The sequence below is a fragment of the Acyrthosiphon pisum genome, chromosome X (assembly GCF_005508785.2).
Source record: "Acyrthosiphon pisum isolate AL4f chromosome X, pea_aphid_22Mar2018_4r6ur, whole genome shotgun sequence".
NCBI lineage: Eukaryota > Metazoa > Arthropoda > Insecta > Hemiptera > Aphididae > Acyrthosiphon > Acyrthosiphon pisum.
Window position 1 is genome coordinate 80,947,521 of NC_042493.1, and position 21,584 is coordinate 80,969,104.

Here is a 21,584-nt window from a genome sequence, read left to right on the forward strand (position 1 = left end):
ATGTGACCAGGTCCGTACATAAAAATAACAAACCACGTGCTCTGACACAACCACGAATGCGGTTGTGGTTTTATAGCAGTCTACTCTTTGTACACGCGTTATGTTGTCGACAAGCAAAGGACTCACATGGAATATCTCATTCAACCTACCACAGTACAACGGTAGCCATAGATAACCCATGTCCAAACAGCAGTAGGTACTTGAAATCTATTGGCTTCTCCAGGTTATTAAAATTCGTGTTTTATAGTAAGTTGTCCTAGTTATCAAACAAACATTTTATTGACAAAAAATAAACCGACAAAGACTCACTGACGACTGCGCAACATCAAAAACGTACACGCTGTACACTGAACTGCGTCGTTGAATTAGAACTCAATTTATTTTGTCCACGGTCTGTCTGTTGAACATTTGGATTTATTTAATAACATACAGCCGATTATAACCTGATTTAAAATAAACTATAACGTATCGATGTTACGTCGAAAGATCGTCACATAAAACACTGTGCAGACGCGCGATACCAAAAATATTATAACAAAATAATATTGTAATAATACTATAATTTGTATAAAATAACCATGGAGTCTCCATCTACGGTCCTGTCGCATTCGAAATGTTCCACCGAGTTGAACAAATACTCATCAACGTTAAATGCTCTACGGTGTCAGTGAATCATCTTGTCTGTTCACATTTCCCGGCGAACGGTTTAATCGAATTTTCCGAATCATGTTTTCATTATTTTCAAAGCCTCATCCGGTGAAAATAAACACACATACCGACATTGGCATATAATACTGTGCACTACTGTACCGGCTTGTCTACATTGTTTACAGAAAGTTGTAGACGAGAGTTGCCGTGTTTGCACTTGCATTACACACTCGTACTACACTGGGTCACATAATTTCAAAAACGGTAACTCTTACTTTTCAAATGTCTAAGTTTGCTACACAAATTGACAAAGCAATCGCATAATTCGGTACTGCAAACGTTTACGTTTTCGATTTTCGTTCGTATTATCATAATTTCTCGGAATTCATACGGAAATTGTATTATAAATTATAATACCTACGTAAAGTATAATAATAATATAAATAATACGTTACTTCTTCCCCGTCGATACATAAGTAGGTAGGTATAGGTAGGTAGATGACATTATATAGTAATAATATTATTATATTTACTTTTGCCACTAATTAATAATAATATTTGTAAGCTCATTAAAGTCAAAGTGTACTCCAAGCAAACTCAAAGGGAAATTATTATGAATTTGAAATTTAACAACATCACGATTGTTTTGTTTCCATAAAGTGTAGGTATAGTATTCACTATAAATACCAGCAGATTTTCTGAAAAATACAGTTTCTTATTGACAAGGCGTTAGCGCTCGAAATTATTTGTATTGGTTTTCAGATATTTTTCTACCCCACGATGAAGAGATTTATAATATGACTGTAGTTTTCAACCAAAAGCTGCTTTTGTACACATTTCTAATTGTGTATTTTTAATGAAACGACTTATTATAACGGTTGAGAGTTTTATTTCAAGTTGAATCATTAGACGGATTTTAGAATAATAACCATTATTTAGTAATTTTAATCTAATTCAATAAAAACTGTCTATAACGATAATTTGTAGTAAGTTTTTTGTTATTTTGCGGTAAATTTTGACGATTTATAATATTTAGTGCACTAAGAGTTAGCTAATTCTTTGCGGTTAAGTGCACGTTGTTATTACTAGAATATTAACCTCGGTGGTGGTTACGCCTATCATAAATTACTTTTGGTAATATTCGCACATAAAATAATTTTAGTGTACCTATAAATATGTAACAGCTTATTAGATTAAATCAAAAATAAAAATCTGCCATTGCATTTATTTTTTTACGTTTTTACCTAAAAATATCCGTGAGACCATTTTTTATTTTTTTAATACCAATAAATATAGTTTACGATGGAACATTCAATAGACAAAAGCGTAAATAGGAGTACCTATAATGTTTTATTGACTGGTGGATGACAGTTCTTCAGTGGAGACAATCGAGTGTAAGGACTACGCTGGAGGGACATACATTTTTGTCCAAGTCCTAAATGCTCAAGAGTCGGGTACAGTTGTAACATTTTTTTTTCTATTTCTATTACATTTATTCAACAACATTTAGAAATAAAGATTCAATACACACATATTTTAACAGGTAACAACTGACATTACTAATTGGAAGTGTAAAAGAATTAAACGATTTTGAATTTTGGTAGAAATAAATAATTTTATGAAAACTGTTACAATTGTATCCGGGCTCCCCAACGATAGATAATCGTACAACATAAAATGTTATGTTAATGACGCATATGTTATTATTATTATTTTAATAGAATAAAATATATGTATTAGCAGTCAATTACTAAGTTATAACATTTTGCAAAACACTCTAGGCTTTTATTATATAAAGTACTTGGAAAAGTACCTACGAGTCTATAATATTATTGTGTACAAAAATTTGCACATTATTATAATTAGAAATAAAAGCAAATATGAAAACTACGTGCCTGATAGGTAAACGGTAACATTGATTTGCCAACTATGCCCGAAAACAAAAATATAAGTACGAAAAAAAACTAATAATGCGTATTATTATACGCCATGTACTTTCTTCCGTTTACTTACAAAATAAATGTAAAATATTTACTGCAGTCCTCGTTTATTTATTACGGGCGTTTATTATTTTTTTTAAATTCAGCAGTTTGGGGAAAAAAAACACTGAGCCGTATTCCAAGCCAATTAAAATAATAATACGGCGTATGTGGTGAAATGAAAAATGATTCTAATTATAAATCAACAAAAAAAAAAGGAAAAAATCTCGTACGCCCGACGACTTTTGAGGTGGTTCCGAACGGTAATGGTCCTCTCGACACACATTTGCTCTCTCACACTCTTTCTCTCTCATTCACTCATTTCATCTCTCTCAGTCTCTCTCGCTTTTGCTCAGTCTTTCTCACTCTCTCTCTCTCTCTATCCCATATTTGTATCTCTGTCCCCGACCCGTTTACTCTCGTTTCCCGTACTCGGTTAATGTCGGCCCACTCGAGATGGGATTGGGTTAAAACGTCCGCCCGCGGTGACTCGAGTGGCTCAATGCGGTCTAATAATGCGGCGGCAGAGAATATTCAGAGTCGTCGTCGGCTGCCCACGCCATAGACGTAACCCGGAAAACGGTTTGCCGAGAATCGCCATAATATATTATATTATACGAGCGTGAAAAAAAAAAACTAAACCGTAGTGGCGATGATAGTGTCCGTAGACTTAATTTCGACAGCAAAAACAACGCCACAGGATATGTTATAATATATAATAGGACTAGGGACTTAATGGCTGAAAAACCTTAAAATCTGCATATATTTAATTCCTAATAAAAAAAATTATCAAATATGCTCCAAAAATATGCTAAATTGCATAAATAAGAAAAACAAAATGTATATTATAAAAGATGTAATTGTTTTTTGCTTGGTCTAACTAAATACTATATGTTCTTGTTTATTAATATATATTTTAATATTTGTGTTTTTGATCATACGATATAATGTTATATACATATGAATGGTACATTAATAAGGACGAGTGTTATTCAAGTATATAAAAATACATGTTAATTTGCGGTTGAAGAAACCATCCAGCACTTTAACTATTTTGTTCATAAATATTAAAATTAAAAGACTGCAGAGAATATAGGTTGGTAAATAAGTTGCATTCGAACAAAAATAACAATTATTATTAATTAAAAACTAATGCATATTAATTTTTAATTAACTATCAATAAATATAAATCTCTTTCTATTAGCGTATTTGAAATATCGTATTTTCATATATTTTATATTATAATATATATTATGTATAGTTCCAAGTCATATTTTATATTTTATACGATTTGCTAATCATTCTCATTTCAAAGTGGCAACTGAGATGTGCGGGCCACGCGCATGATAGTTATATCCTCTCCCACCGTCAAATCACAAGACAGTTGTATCGTACAAATCTCTAAACGCCATACCCGCACACTGGTAAGCCATATAACCAGACTTTGAAATCTCTCACGAAATATTGACACTGTAGTGATTCATATAATACTTGTACGTCACTGGCCGGATTCGGGTTTTAAACGATTCTGATTTCGATACATAATATAAATTTGCTGTGGCCGAGAACAGAAAACTGACAAATAGTTACGTCAATGTGATTTTCTAAGCTATACGACATGAATTAATATTATGAGACATCAAGACGAGTACATGCGTACCTGAGCCATTTATAGGTACGAATTATATAATAAAAATTGTCAAAATAACACATTTTGTTCAAATTGGGTTTCGGTTGATCGTGACGTAAAAAAAACAATAATTTGTTATTGTTCTTAAGAGTAATACTTAAAACAAAACATTATTTTCTAATGTCAATATCAGTACAATATTATATGACCGTCGACGCGCAGTGTAGTCTAAAAAGTTATGACGAAACTTTTACACGGAGTTCATAAATTTATAGCTACCAATATGCGAATACTTGCATAGTTGTTGTAAGTCATCAAACAAAATGAATTCTAATATCAATGAAAGAATTCTCCGAGAAAACGAAATGATCATAATGCATACAGACAAAGAAATGCTGAAAGGTGAGTATTCGAAACTCGTTAAATTATAACAGTGGCGTGTTTGGGAGCTCTTAAAGCGGAGGCGCGCATTTTTATTTAACAGTAACACAATCTACTGGAATATACAAACATTGAAATATTTGAACGTGCAAAACAATAAAGTAATTACTTGTATAAAATATATAAAATTTATATTTTAAAAAGTCTAAATCGTACTATAAATCTCCACAACGTTTTAAGTATAATATATTATAACATTGTGAGAAGATGGGCCGTATAGCGATGCTGCAAAGGAGTACCGACGGGTTTATGGATTTCGAAAACAGTTTTAAGAATAATAATAATAAAAATAAAGAAAAATGCGAAATAATATCCAGAGAGACATGCTCGTCGAAAAACTTGACGTGTTTGCACTGGAAACCTGTGATTATTTATTACCAAGTATTTTTTATTTTGGATTTCAAAATTGGCTCTTTCGCTATTAATATAAAAAAAATAAAATAACCACCCTCGACACGTATACACATGTGCGCCAAGCGTATTTATTAATATGTTTCGTATGTCATAATGTGTGTTTTTCGTTGTGTCTCAGACGAAAAGAAAAATACATTTTTTAGTCAAAAAATGAGAGTTTTATATTTTATTTAATCGAAACAATGCAGCTCTATGCACATATAATTTTATATATCATATTAATATTATTAGAATTTATTATGAAGACTAATATTAGCGTATTAACAGTTATTATTCATTATTAATGTCATTAAGTATTATTATTATTATTATTAAACGTCTGTTGGTTTATTCCCCGTAACAATGAAAGGTTCTGAAATATGAAACAAATTCATGAAACGAAGCATAGTGCAATAAGTGCAATAAGTGCAATTATTTATCATGGACAACTAAAACAGAAAATATGTGTGATTACTCGTGATAAAATATAATAAATGTTCGGCCCACAGTTGTCTAGATAGATATTGGTCAGTGCACATAATATTGTTATATTAATACTGCCTATAATATTTAAATGCGTCGATTTATGCGTTGTTAAAATTATTGTAACTATCGTTAAACAAGTAAGTACCTTATAGGTATTCACACTCAATAATATTTGCATGATAAAAAAAAAACACAATCGGTTCGCCAAGAGTTATTTAACAAATTTAAGAAAACAGCGTAAATACTAAATACTTATTTTCAGGCTGATAAAGTAAAAATTTAACTACCGAATTCCCCATGAATGTTTAATTTTTTTATATTGGTAATTGTATTATAATTAACATTTAACTAGCTGAAATTATGCATTTTTTTTATGAATACTTTTAGTTTTAATGAAATTAAACAAAACTTTGAAAATATATTTTTAATTAAAACTTGATTTTTATTTTAGAAGCCAACATTATGTAAACACATAACACCGTAATATTTATTCAAGTTAACTTTTTCTTTCAAAAGTAATTTATATTTTTGTTTTTCATGTGTAATGTAGAAAATCTTTTATTTTCTCAAAAATGTGTGTGCCATAGACAAATGTTTAAAACAATTTTTTTTTTTAATTTAGTCTAATATATGTATTATGTCAAATAATTTCAATTATGATAATGTTGTGTTAATTTTGTTATGTTAAAAAAAGGTTAGTTATTATTTATTTATTTATTATTATTTATTTCATGGTAACATTGAATAAAACCCGAAATTTGTATGAACAATTATTAATAAATATAATTAAAATAAACATAAATTTAGGTAATATTGATTATTGCACTATCATAAAATTGATGAGAAGAAACTGGCAAATTTCCCTTCCTTGAAAAATTATGGTTTCGTAAATCACGATTACCAAAATTGTATCCACCTTTTTTCTATACCCCATAAGTAATCCACTGAAAAAATCAAATTACAACTTAACTCCATATTCAATCAATAGTTATAGCTATTGGATCGCCTGAAACTCTTTTCTTGCCAAAAAAGTGTTCGATGAAAAAGATAATAAAATAATTATAAAGATTATCTTTATGTAAAAATAAACGAAAAAAACTCTTTAAAACCAATACTTTTTATCTAGATTTGTTCTTAATCCGCGTAGTTTATATTTACTCTAACACCATTATAATGTATTTCTGAACGCCTTTGTTTATTAGTAATTAACCAGAATCAACATTATATCGACAAAAATTAATTTTATTTTTATTTGTATTTCATATTGGTGTAAATATTTTAATTTTGATAGATAATTCGTTATGAATTAAAGGAAAAAAAATCCATAGCATGCTACTCGATATTTGTTGCCTACGAGGAAAATCTATGAATCATAAACATGTTTTTGTTAACAACGAAAATGACTACGAAAACCATACGAAAAATCGATTGGAAACGTTCTATCGTGTATCCACCCCAAATATATATATATTTATGTTATATATGTATAAAATAATAAAAATATTACTGGTGAGTAGGTAGTATGTAAATGCTATGAAAATGTATTGTAAATGCGTACCTGTACAATATAATCGTAACAAATTAAAAATAAAATGTTAATCCGATATATTCAGATACAGTTTGTCAAAATTTTTATTTATAGCACGATAATATGTACTTATGTTAATATTATTATAACTGCGTATCAGGTAGTGATGGAATAATGTCTGTGGTAGATAGATAGAGAGATATTCGGTTCATGCCCGGTTCTATAAATTAATTAACTAATCGAAAACTGTGTTAAACTCAATAAATTTATGCGGATCTAAATCCGACCAATTTTGTCGTCCCTCTGAGGATTTCTTTGCGTCAAATCCAGTAGTTCTTATCCATTATCAAATTATTAATAAGATATTCACCACCTAATTAAGGTTTACTAAATTTTTAGTAGTTAGTAATAACTACTATAATCTGTAGCCATTGACAACCATATTTATAAACAGAAACAAAATCCTTGTTTAACCTGTTTAAAATTCGAATTTTGAAAAATCTTTTTTTAGTGGGTCTCTTCATCATAAAACGAAATTACTAATCAAATTTCATAATATACTCATAGCTTCAGTGGTACTTGCCAGGTGATTACGAAGCAGGACAAGTTATTTGACACATATAGATATATGCTATATTTGTTAGGTAAAACTTAACATACAAAATACGGTTCTTACGATATTTCTTTTGTCATTACCTTTTTTGTACGCATGCAATATTTAAGCACCTACTTAAATATAGTTAGCCGCATTGTAAAATAATTATTATGTGATAGACTATTAATATGAAATACGTTTTCTATTCGGCAATACCATCAGTTAATGACCTAAATCAATAATATTATGTCCGTGTGGCGTAAATATTATGGGAAATACATGTTAGCACAATAAACAGTCGAACAACGAACATGTGTAAAAAAAAAAAAAAATAAGAATACCACCGTCGATATTAGATCGCGGGTTGGGGTCCGGTTGATCAGCCTCGTCCTAGAATCGCGTGTGTACCTACCTGTATAGTTGATATTATGTTATATCATAAAATAGTATTTGCATCAATATTATAATATAGAACAACAGCCCTCCAGTCTGCTATGACTGGCCGAAGGGTGTTGGATTTCGATACGATTATTTATAACTGGCCGACGCGACCGGACTGTATATCACACGGCAGTTTATCAACCGCGGCGGATTTGGATATCATATTCCCCGTGATTCAATAATATTATTATTGCTGTAGGTACCTATTATTATTACCTATATAACCTCCGAAACGTCGGCGGAGGCCGATATAATAATTTATCGCGATCCGTTTATCAGGCCGATCGGTCGGTTTGTTTTTGGAAATTACTATATAGGTAATACATATATAGCACGTCGTGCGCCGCCTGATAGATGCAGTATAATAATGCGGTTGTGGTAGCGGTCAATTCGATTGTTTGGCAAAATGCTGAGTTTATATATTATTATTATTATAATGTGATATTATGAAATTTACTTACACGTGAATACATAACATTCATTGGGGTTGGTCGGTGGATGGATTTAATTCGCCGAATGAAATACCAACTGTTTGGTGGTGGTGGTGGTTGTGGTGGTTGGGGGAGGGGGCTACGTGATAATGAGTGTGAATATTATTTCAATGAGTCAAAATAGAATTTGATCGGCATCAGTGATGGCAGTTATAGTTTATTATATAGAGCTTGTTTGTGTACTATTACCTATGTTTCTATTTTAAAATCAAACGATCTTCTATTTATATTGTATAACATTAAGATAACAAGAAAAGGCTTTATTGACGATAATTATATTTATTGATATTTCTGATGATGATTATTTCTGTCACAAAATCTAGAGCGATGTCTGGGAAACTTACATTGCATTTACAATCATATTGATAAAAAATAGTAAAAATAATATTAATGTATATAGTTATACCATTGCTTTAGGCCTGTGAAGCGTGGGGCTACCAAGTAGGATGAAAACAAATTATTGGTTTTTAAAAGAAAAAAATTGGGAAGAATATTTGGGAAAAAATAAAAATGAGTAGGATACAAAATAGGTCAAAAATACAACTTAATGTTCTATTCAATATAGTGTACACACTTAAGGACCAGAGATTAAATAGTGGCCTGGACATGATATTTTACGGCCATGAGGTAGATAGTGGGCCAACTCATACAAACCATCACGAAATGGGAATCAAATAACAGTCGATGGAATATCGTGGAATTGGCAAAGGGCCTAAATGGCCTTGAAAAAAACAGAGACAATTTGTAAATAAATTGTTAGTTTTAGTTAATGAGTCCCATGAAAATAGAATTGGATACACGACTACTCGGCAAACATTTTAACATACCGCTATTTAATATTATCCTACGTTATTAAAATGGGATTCACCTTTGCGCTTTGCAATTATTTAGTATATTATGTTATCGAAGTAAATATGACAACTATGTATTTATGGGTATGATATCAGTGCAAAATTAATCTTTGATTGCAGTTCTTTGGATATTCCAAGTAGTTCCTATCATATCAGCCTGCATTGATCAATTATAACAAAAATATCTTACCTAATGAAAACTCTAAACATGTCATACAAGTTTTATGAAATTAAAATTATTGTACTGTAATTTAATACAATCTAAATTTTAGTGTTCAATATTTTAAATCAGTTAACAGTCATACCAACAGAGTTCTGAGCTAACAAAAATCAATGAATCAGGCCTATTAAGCTGCGTAATTATTGATAAAATATACCAACGCGTACAAAAATCCGTAAATTAATTACTTTCATTATAATCTACTGAGTCACCCCGAGAGAAAAAATAGTATATTATGCGCTCAATACGTTGACACTCAAAAGCCATCATCGTGATATAGTCGTTATATCCGATTAGGTACTGGAGAGCTTATAAAAAAAATTGAACGACCCCGTGACATTATCCGACCGGAAACAGATTTGTTTGGCTACGGAGCGTGCATGGATGGTCCCAGAGTTCTGCACACATACACACACACACACACACACACACACACACACACACACACACACACACACACACACACACACACACACACACACACACACACACACACACACACACACACACACACACACACACACACACACACACACACACACACACACACCACATGGGGGTGTGTATATTATGCACGCAACAGGACATTGTTCCGGTCAAGCGAAATAACATTCATAAGAGCCAATGACGCGCGAGTCCTGTGCTAAGTTAATTTAGGCGAATCATTTTTGTCTGCAAAGTCAATCGGAAAATATACCTTTCACATGTAGATTGTATTTACATTATACTCCATTATATATTTTTATATTCCACATTCTACAATACTATACAATTATATAATTATTGCAAACGGAACAAAAAAAAACTAGCTCAAAATTAGTTCAATAGGCAATATTTAAAAAATAAAAAACTTAAGGTTTTCGTAGAGTTGTAGAGGTAAATTAGCATTAAAGTTAAAGTTGACTGTTTATTAAACCATCAAAACTATTAAGTAAAGTCAGGAAGTTGAAATTAAGATACATTTAAATTTATTAAATGATAATACCCAGCTTTGGAAAAATGTAATATTATAATATTTAATTACTTCCAATATCCTATACATCGTTATTTTTTTACAAACAAAATATTGCCGATTTTACTGCAATATCAATATTTATTATTTTATAAAATCTACCTCACTAAATAAGTATAATATAATGAATAATATAATTCCCATACTAAGCACATAATAAGCTAGTATTTATAGCCATTAAAACGAACTTAAAAAACAGTTTTACCCTTACACAAACCCGCCGAAGAATAGTAATATTAATAATATTTATTTATAGTCGGCATGTTTGATTTTTTATTACGTTTGGCTCCATCTACAGTGACTATATGTATAATATTTGATTTTTCCAATAAAATAAAATGTACCAAGTGCTTGGCCTTATTGTACTCAGATTATGATATGCAAACAATAATATTATTTGTGTTGCAACAAAACGAACATTATTTAATTTACATTCGTAGAATTTTAGAATTTGTCGTACCTAGATGAATTAAACAATGTTTCAACAGAATTTTTTATGGTTGGATTTTCAATGAATTTAAATATAGCAATAATTAAATGTTCTTGGTTGACATAATAAACTATGGCGGTGTTACTGACTTTCAAATTACATGTATACCTATCTAATCTGTAATAAAACAAACGAATTCAGGTTTGCAGATATTATAATAATTATGTTATTAAAAACGAATTTGCTGAATTGTATTATTATGGTAGTGGCGTTAGTCCCACAAAATCGTCATAACGATTAAAAAACATTTTGTTAGAATTTCTTCAACTTTAAAATAATAACAGCTAAGTCTGATATCGGAATTATTAAATTATATTTGTTATTTTTATTTAACTAGTTTAATTGATAATATTATATAGTATATTATACCTAATGCAATTATATTTTTGTAATAAACTCCTACTATATTAATTTGATTAATTTTAGCAGTATTATACTATAATATATATTATATAAGTAATATTGTATTTGCATAAATTATTTGTTGATACAAATGAACAATAATAATTGATGAATAAGAATGATTTACAAAATATAGTGTAACACGGCGTATCGAATAGGCAATTTCGGTACAATACGTTCGAAAAGTTATATTTTCCGGTTACACCGGATCTTCTACCTTTTTTTTGCACTTAAATAGTAAAATTATTGTTACACAACGTTTTAGAGTATATACAATGGAAATATTCTACTCGAGTAGGTACATCACAATTCACTATTAAAGGTCCTTTCCTGGTAGTTAACGAATGAGTACAGCTTAATACATCAAAGAACTATGATATTATAAGTGAGTAAGACGTATGAATACGCTAAAATTAGCATGTCTATAACGACTGAATACGCTTTCAGTAACTGTAGAGAATGATGTAATTAACAATACTTATTTACCTAAGCATAATATTTGTTATTTATTGGGGTAATAAATGTTCTATTCAATTATATTTAAATAATTTATAATTAATTATTGTTTTTTTTTTTTTAACAATAATTTATTATATAAAATTCTAAAGACTTATAACGACATAGTAGATATATGCAAAAACAAATTAATATTAAATTTATTTTTTTATTTTTTTAAGAATCCATGAACTTTTAACATTTTTTAATTACTCATTTTTAACACTATAACTATATATTGTTTTAGTAATTGTTTAGAACTAGTAACTGTATTATAAATAAACTATAGAATTTTTTAATAAAAATTAATGATTTCCAAAACAATTTTTGCTCTTAAAAATAAAATCATCTGGTTTGTATTATATAGTCGCGGTTTCAATATTTATATGAATTTTACACAGTTTAGTAATGTTATGACGAAGACGAATTTTAGCAATTAATGTCAATTGTTATATAATATGTATAATTTGACCTTGAAAAAGTCAGTGTGAATAATTTAAAAATCAAGCGTATAATATTCATCTTATTGTAGTGGATTAGATTTTGAAAAACAAAAGGAGCTAGTCAGTTATAGAGCTAATGACAATAGTATAGTCAGTGGATTCCGCTGTACTCCAAGAAATAGAGAGTGTTTGAAAATTATTCTTGCGGTGGTGGGAAGTTCACGCAGTTCAAACATTTTGCAACTGATTGAGACTTTAATCTAAGTTTGTCTAACTTTATCAAGTTCTAATTATACTAAGAGCAGTGGATTAGCTGAAAAGACAGTTTGAACTTTGAAAACCAATGATTGAAAAGGCCAGATATGAAAAAAAAATAAATGAATATCGACGATTGTATTTTGTTAGACAACTATACGATGGAAACGGCCAGTAAATTCAATAGCTGATCATAATTTCCGTCACCATCAGAGAATAGATCTATAATTCTAATAATAAGGGTAATAATATTAGCGTCGAAACTATAACAGCACTTAGTGCAAATTAGGAATGTTGACCGTATAGATCTGAAACTTCAATAATACGAACTAATGCATGTATCTATGGCCGCAAGGAGGTAGGTATTCACAAATTAGTTTTCGAGTGCAGTATATTAAGCAATATGCGGCCTGAATTGTATTGGGTAAAAATACAGAGTAAGCTGATAAAATAAAACTAATTGAACCGATTACTTCCTAAGACATGATTTACAGCAAGTACGATATTTTACGTTTTAAATATAATAACTACGAATTTATTGCTACATAAATTAACAGTTGTATTTAAAATCGAGTTCAGAAAGTTCCGCGTTCTCATTATAATATAAAAATATATGCACTATGCAGTTGAGTCTCTGTGACATGTATTTCAAAGGAATAAAAATACATTTGACTTAAAAATATTTCGACTTACATAGGCTACTCAAAAACAACTTATAAATATTTCAGAGGCATGAAAAACCATTTTAATTTTGGAGATTTTTGACTTATCAAGGTTCGAGTTATCTCGACTCGACTGTATATATAATATCGTAGTACACACTGACAGCTGATAAAAGATATAAAAAATAAATTTTATAATATTATGAAAACGTAGGTATAAAATATTTTTAAATGTCAAAAATCGTGCCGACCGATAGCAGCACCACAAGTTATTGAAAAATAAGGTTTTATTTATTTACTTATTTTTTTTGGTATTCGTCAGAATGGGACGGTTAATAATAATTATAATAATAACTATTTTTATTATAACATGTAATTATAAAAACACGTTGCTCTTAATTATTTGGGACCTGGCGACGATGACGTCGACTTACGTGCGCGGAATTTACGACTGAATTGCGTTACGCGTCCAATGTGTTCGTTGGTGGTATAAATATATATTATATATATGTTAATTTTAATTTATTTGATTAGTCTAATGAGATTGCCGTCGTACCAGTTTTCATTGGTGCTCACTTTATAATATTTCGTCGGTGTGAACGTACACAACCACTTTGTGACGGCTGGGCACGTACGAAAAAAACATTAAATAAAATATTTCTCACGTGGGGGGAATAGAGGGAGGTTAATAAACAATAATATTAAACTGTATACATTCATAGGCCAGCACAATGGAACGTGCGTTATGTGTATATGAAATTAAATGTTATTAAAAAAATAAAATTCTAAAAGGATCTTAACCCCCCGCGCCTAGTCTTGTGAACATGCCTAGTAAACGCATTCATCACGAACAGTCACGTAATAGCCGAAATAATTGTTCTGATTTGTACACATTCACGAGTCTACTACGATGTCCAACAAAGTAAAACAACGTAAACTAATAAATTGTCGATAATGCATTAGAAAAACAAAAGAATAATATTAGGTATGGAATTAGGTATCGCTGTCACCCTCGTAGTTAGGTAATATATTTACGTGAGGACTGTTTTATCTTTGACCTTTGATCACCAAAAATAAGAAATATTAAAACAAAAACAATAATATTATCATATAGACACTATAATTATAGTAGTTGCTTATTTAATGCGCACAGTTAACATCAAATTAAGAAATTCGTTAAAATATTATATGAAACATTATTCATACAGTTATATACTTCTATATTATGTACCTACGCATTTGTGAGATGATTAAGTTTTTTTTTACATATTATTTATGTTAATTAATATGTTTTATAAAAATTTGCACACTATTGTAAAAGCACAGTGACGGTTATGAGAGGAAAAGTATTCCCTAGGGCTTAGGTTTTTAAAAATATATATTTTTTCGATATGCGTATGGCTACATTTTTTACGAGAAGGGTTCGTGTCTCCCCGTGAGCCCTTGTGAATACAATAATTAATATTTTTAGCCCCCTCGGCCGTTAAAAAATACAACAACTACCGATGGGATGCAGCTCCCGACCAATATAGGTAAACATATAAGCTACACTTTTTATCGTACTATGTTTTTGTCACACGATCGTAACAGAAACGCGTATGCAGAATATAACTATTGATTTGAAACGATCATAATATTATTGTTATTATTGTTATCATTGAACTCGTACGTAAACTTCTATTACGGGAGAGACGATATTTTTATCGCCCGAAAGATTTCTCTCACACAAGTTTTGCAGGTCAGCAGCTATTTTGTCTGACAACGTGTACGTAAGTTCATAGTGTAATTATTTTATTCTTTCGTACAACCGTATATACCATATTTATAAGGCTGGGTAAGTTTATTTATTTAACTATTTAAGTTGTGTTAATATAGAAAAATGTAGTTTTGGTTTAAAGTTACTTTTCTTTATTTTTAAACTTGTACAAGTTACAAGTTATCTAGAAAATAAAAATAACTTAAATTCGTTAATGATCAGTTACTTTTTTCATGTACAATTAAAAATTATACCTTCTTTAAGGCAATGAAATAACATAGGTTTTTATGACTGTTAAGTTAAACAAAGGTCTTACGACTTAAAGTTTTAAACAAATGTATGTATTACAGTTAATTTCTGTAAGTACTCTATACTCTATTACTTTAATCAATGATGAAACAATTATTTTATATATTTATTTACCTAATTGTCTACAACTATACTAAAATATAATTACCAAATTAAGTATTAGAACACAATTATTTACCTACCGTAAAATAATATATAATATCATATATTATTCAACTAGGTTGTAATTCTATCAATTAATAAAAATATAATAATGAGAAAGTTAGTATTGTTATCAATTGTAATATAGATTAATACAAAATATGAGTATAGGATGCATAGTAAATATATTTTTTTTTTGCAATGATACAGTTACCCTTATCACTTTTCTGTTTATAATTATATATTCTGATAATATGCAATATTATTATAACTATTATTATAAAATATTATGTATTACTTATTTTATTCATCAATTATATTTTATGGTTCCAACAATCAATTTTTTTTTTAAATTAATTTAATGGAATATATTTTAAATCAGAAGTTACTTCTAAAAAAAATAAGTAACTCGTCATGTAATTTAGTTAAAAATATCAACTTAAGTCTTTGCCTCGTTAATTCCCAGCCTTGCATATCGATTATAATTAATTTTATAGGTATTATTATTGAACTCACACGAACATTTCAATTACGGGAGAGACGGTATTTTTATTGTTCGCAAGATTTCTTTAACACTCGTTTCTGTCCAGTAGCAGTGTCGGACAAACGTAAACGAGTAGTTAATCGGGTAATTATTATTATTTTATTGTTTCGTACGACCGTTTATGCATAATATTATCGATTGTAAATATTATAATTAATTACCTCCGCTTGCGATGCACGTGATATCGACCGTTACACCTTCCTTGTACGGCCCAAGTATGTAATGCGGTATGTGATCGCCTTTTTCGTTCAGCACGCTCAGCCGGTCCGGGGGCACTGTAAACATAAAATTTGCAACATGCAGACCGTTAATAACATCATAATTAATTAGTAAGTACTTGTGCCGTGTAAATTCAACCCCAAGCCCATAGTGACTGAACACGTCTATCGTTCATCATCATCGAATTTTCGTCGGTAATTTCGATCCAAATACGAAACGTATGACATCGACCGGGGGATCACTGAACTGTATAATATTGAACGCACATTGGGAAACCCTACCACCCTAGTATGCTGCCATTTTTAATATTCTCGTGAAATAAACTATAGAACTTATCTGCGCAATATTCGATAACGTTAACATAAAAAGTGAACTCGGTATAACGTGGATACCAGCGGCATATTATGACTGATATTTGCAGGTTAAGCTAATAAAATAGTCCATGAAAAATCGTTGAAAGAAATATTAGTAGACTCGATATGGCAGCACGTTGGGGTGTTACAATTTTTTATTAGAATGTATACACAATATGAGCGTTCCATACTATAAAATTCGATGATCGGGATGCAGGTATTTATACACGTATATTTACTTAAATATATTATATAATACAATGTATAAGACATTTTGAAAATAAAAAAGAAACAAGAAAATGTCAATTTATAAATTAATTTTAATATTTGCATAATATTATGCCAGACGGCGATTCTATATAACATTGAAAACTACTTGGGATTCTCGTTTTAATCCGATCGTGGCGTTCAATGTTTGGTAACAGACAACTTTCTGGGCCATTTGTTCTTTTGAAATCAAAGTTAAGAGAGTGAAATCAAAACTTTTTTAATACTGAGTTTTATCGTATGTAAATCACAGACTCATTTTTATCACGATCGTAAATGTTACGGAATCAGTTGAAAGAATACCATTTTGTTTTTGTTTGAGAAATATCATATATCTTATCTGCGCAGTATAATAATAATAATAATAATAATATTTGTTTCCTTTTGAAATGTTCAACATATTTAATTGTAACCGTAAAAATATTGATTTCAGTAAAATGGCGCAGTTTAAATTTGAATTTTTTTTTTATAATATTAAATTTAGTGTCTGCAGATGATACAATTATTTTCCAGGGTATCGGATGTCCCGTGCAGACATCTGGTTTCATATTATTAATGTTTATGACTGTATATTTCTGTATAGCCTTCGGGCGTTTTCCCGTTAAAAATTGTTTCAAGATTAACATTTCGAGATAATACTGACAAATACAAATTAATGGTGGCTTATGACTCTGGTATACAATAATATGATATTATGTATCCATATACCTATCTATTGCATGGGAGATTGTATAGTTATACGTTTTCCTAAATAAGACTATTGTCGACGATGGTACTATATACGACGCGTAGGTACTTTATATTACATCTGATTATAATAGATAGCACGATGCCATAACATCAAAACATCCAATACATAGTAATATACACCTAAATTATGCATAGTGCACATTGTAAATTATGCTTTATTTGGTATTTCGGGAGCGTATATGAGACGATATAGCGCGTGCAGTTCCCGAGAAATCTCACAGCGTCCGTGTGTTTAAACATTAACGACGATCTATACTAGATTTAAACGAACAGTGTATACGTGCATGACGTGATATAAATTCTCGTGTCGAATTCGACGGAGAATATAAGTTTTATTTTTATTTTTTAAAAGACGATTGTACGTGGTGGCATCTTGTGTGTGTGTGTGTGTGTGGTCAACGGTGATGTGTATATAATATATGGCCGACCGATAACAGTAGTTTACAAAGTTACGCGCGAGAATAAATCTAACGGAAAAAAAAAAAACAAAAAAAAACAACAAAAACACCACGTCACCCATAAATGTTTTATCGCCCGGCAGTTTTTCATATTCCGAAAGCGTTCGAGTGTACATGTGTATAATGCGTGTAGTGTACTGGTTTACAGCCGGAGATGCGTCGGGAAAATGTTCTTTTGATTCGACTTCCAAACAACCGACGTTATAAATATTGTATATCTGAACGGCCCGACGGTGCAGTGGCGAGCGCGCACACACACCACTGCCGGCGAGGATATTTCGGCTCGTTTTCGGGGCGCCACCGTTGTTGTTGTGTTTTTTTTTTTTGTTTTTTTACGAGCGGTGTGGCGTTAGCGCAAGAAGAGGAAGTTGAAAACGATCGACGCCACAGCTGCCCCCGATCGGCGAGAGAGTGGCGTGCATTTAGGGGTAGGAATGAGCTATATGTGGGTACACCGACGGGATGAATATTTCTGTGTTATGTACGTTGTATCGAACCGTAGTATATAAACACAGAAGTTTCTAATATTTCACCTATACCTATATCACAGAAGTTACAGTAAAATATCACACATTTTATATTCACCTCATAAAATTTAAACAACACTAGCTGCGGGTCTATATGCAATGTTACATAATTATTAGTGAAATACTATAGAAATCGTAATTTTATGGCAAAATAATATCAGACGGTAAAAACATAGTTTTTAAAACTTCATTTAGTGCCTTTATACAATATGTCGACAATATATCAGAATTGATTTTTTCTATTATATTTTTTAGATTCTGAGTGGAACGATGAATGTATTGATTTTACAATGATGTGTGTTTTTTTTTTATTTTTTATTTTTTATTTTTTTGTGTCTGTCATCACCTTTTAGGACAGTAAAAGTGCTTGGATTTTCTTCAACAGTACCTTTTCTGATAGGAAAGTGAATCTAGTTGGTACTTTGGGGGGTCAAAAGTAAAATTTTTCCAATAGTTTTAAAATGCACCGTGAAAAACAAAAAAAAAATTAAGGAAAAACGGGAATTTTTACGCAAAATCTGTTTTCGAGAAAATTTATTTTGGTTTTTGGTGTAACTTTAAAACGAATGACTGTAGATACATGAAATTTTCACTGGTTGTTTATATTTCCATTTTCTATACATGATAACATTTTCAAAATATTTTGATTTGTTTTGTGCAGTTTACGGACAATTTCAGTTTCCAATTTAATTATTTTTTATTTCTATGAATGTCAATAAAACTTTATTTGTTGAGTAAAAATACTTGAAAATTTAATACAAGGCTCCTACTATATAATATTATATAATAATACTATAATATTGTTACAATGAGATTTGAAAAATATTAAAAATCTTAGTCACAGTTTTTTTTATTAGCATTTAAAGTTCAAAAATTGACAAAATATGTAAAAATCACGAAAATTAGCAAATCATTTTGAGTTAATAATTCGTAAAAATTTTTCTTTTTAGAACTAAGATTTTAAAATGTAATACAAGATTCCTTATAGGTTAATCTACTTTTATCAAAAAAAAATGTCTATAAGAAACTCAAATTAAATTTTTATGAGCGTTTGAAATTCATATTTTTACAACATTTGATATTCCCTCGATTTCTTACGTAACGATTTTCTTATTTTATTGTAATTAAAAGACGAATGACTGTAGATACTTGAAAATTTCACTGAATGTTTATATTAAAATTTTTCTATACACGATAAAAATTTGAAAATAACTTGACTACTTTTGAGCTGCTTACGGACATTGTCATTTTTCAATTTTTTAAATTTTTTTTTCTATAAATATCAATAAAATTTTATTTTTTTGGTAAAAATGCGTGAAAATGTAATGCAAGGCTCTTGATATATTGTTACAATAGCAATTGTAAAATATTAAAAATACATAGGCATACATTTTTTTTATAAGCATTTGAAGTTGAAATGTTGACAAAATTTATCAAATTTAAAATTGAATAATTATTTTGTAGTTAAAAATGTATAAAATTTTCAACTTTTATATCTAAGGATTGACAATTTAAAAAAAAGATTTCACGTAAATATTTAATTCTGTAAATTCATAAGTACAGTTTATTTTTATACTCATTTTAAGTTCATATTTGGACGAAATTACATATTAAAAAACCTGGAATAACTATTTTAGTTATTTTGTTGTGATTGTATAATATTACTTGTGGGTACTTGAAACTTCTAAAGTATACTATTATATATTTATATATCTATGATAGTACCACGGTTTGTTGTTGATGTATAACGCGTTACCTAATGGATATTGTGATATGATTAATTTGGAATTTATTATTGATACCTATTATAGGTCAATTTTTTTTTAATACTATAGATAAGTATACCTATAATAGGTATGTCTAATATCTAGACTGACAAACCGTCCCCACTCAGAATCATTTTTTATACAGTGATATTATATCATTGAATTCAAATTTAATACTATCCATTATACAGTGACCCACTTGTAACCTACTGTACAGCAGAGCGACATCCACTTACCGACCTTTTTTTCATTTGATATACTCGTACTGAGAAATTTGGTAGGTTTCATAGAGCGCTTCGTATATTATGAAGACTACAGAGGAATGTATTGTCCATTGTATATTATTAGTTCGGAAAGACACGCATCGACCTACCCATGGCTGTACGATTTGTGCTGACGTCTGGTAGCTCCAAATACTGTGAGAATAGAGAGGGGAAAAAAATAAATACCTGTCTGAAAACGAACGAGGGTAAAAATGGACTGACGGCGTAAACACGATAGTGATGGAAACTTTGTGAAGATGGAATAAAAACACGCACCCTGTAAACCCACACACACACACACACACACACACACACCCACACTCTGTTTGGTCGATGATAAATGCGAATCTTGTCGAGGCGACGATGGCAGCATAGAGCACCTTCGAGCTCTCGGCGCACTATCACACCTGTTCGGCCAAAGTTGGGTACAGCCGAGTGTATAGATATACATAATAATATATTTCTTCTACTTTTGTTGGGTTTTCGACGCCGCCAATGCCGCACTTCGCGAGTCCATAAATTTTAGACTCGGGTGCGCGCAAACGATCGGGCTTGGGAAAAACAATTATCTCCGCCGATAGAGGTAAATGGAAAATCTACGGCTTAACCCGAAACGAGTTTTCGCTCGGTAACGGTATTTTATTTTAAACCTTTTTCACCGGGTCGTAAAATACCGATGAGGTTTCACACACGGGTTCGAAGGGCTAGTAACAGAGAGAAAAAGAGAGGCAGGACGAAAAGAAAAAAAACAATGTGTGCGCTACATAG

The 21,584-nt window shown here is 30.3% G+C and overlaps 1 protein-coding gene across 1 annotated transcript in view; it reads right to left on the bottom strand.

The window, feature by feature from the left end:
• Positions 1-21,584, bottom strand: part of LOC100166034 (nephrin-like) — a 511,552-nt gene that overhangs the window by 120,884 nt on the left and 369,084 nt on the right. The window contains exon 4 of the mRNA XM_029490057.1: positions 16,375-16,488. Within this exon, the coding sequence (XP_029345917.1) occupies positions 16,375-16,488 (114 nt within the window). The remainder of the gene's footprint in view (positions 1-16,374; positions 16,489-21,584) is intronic.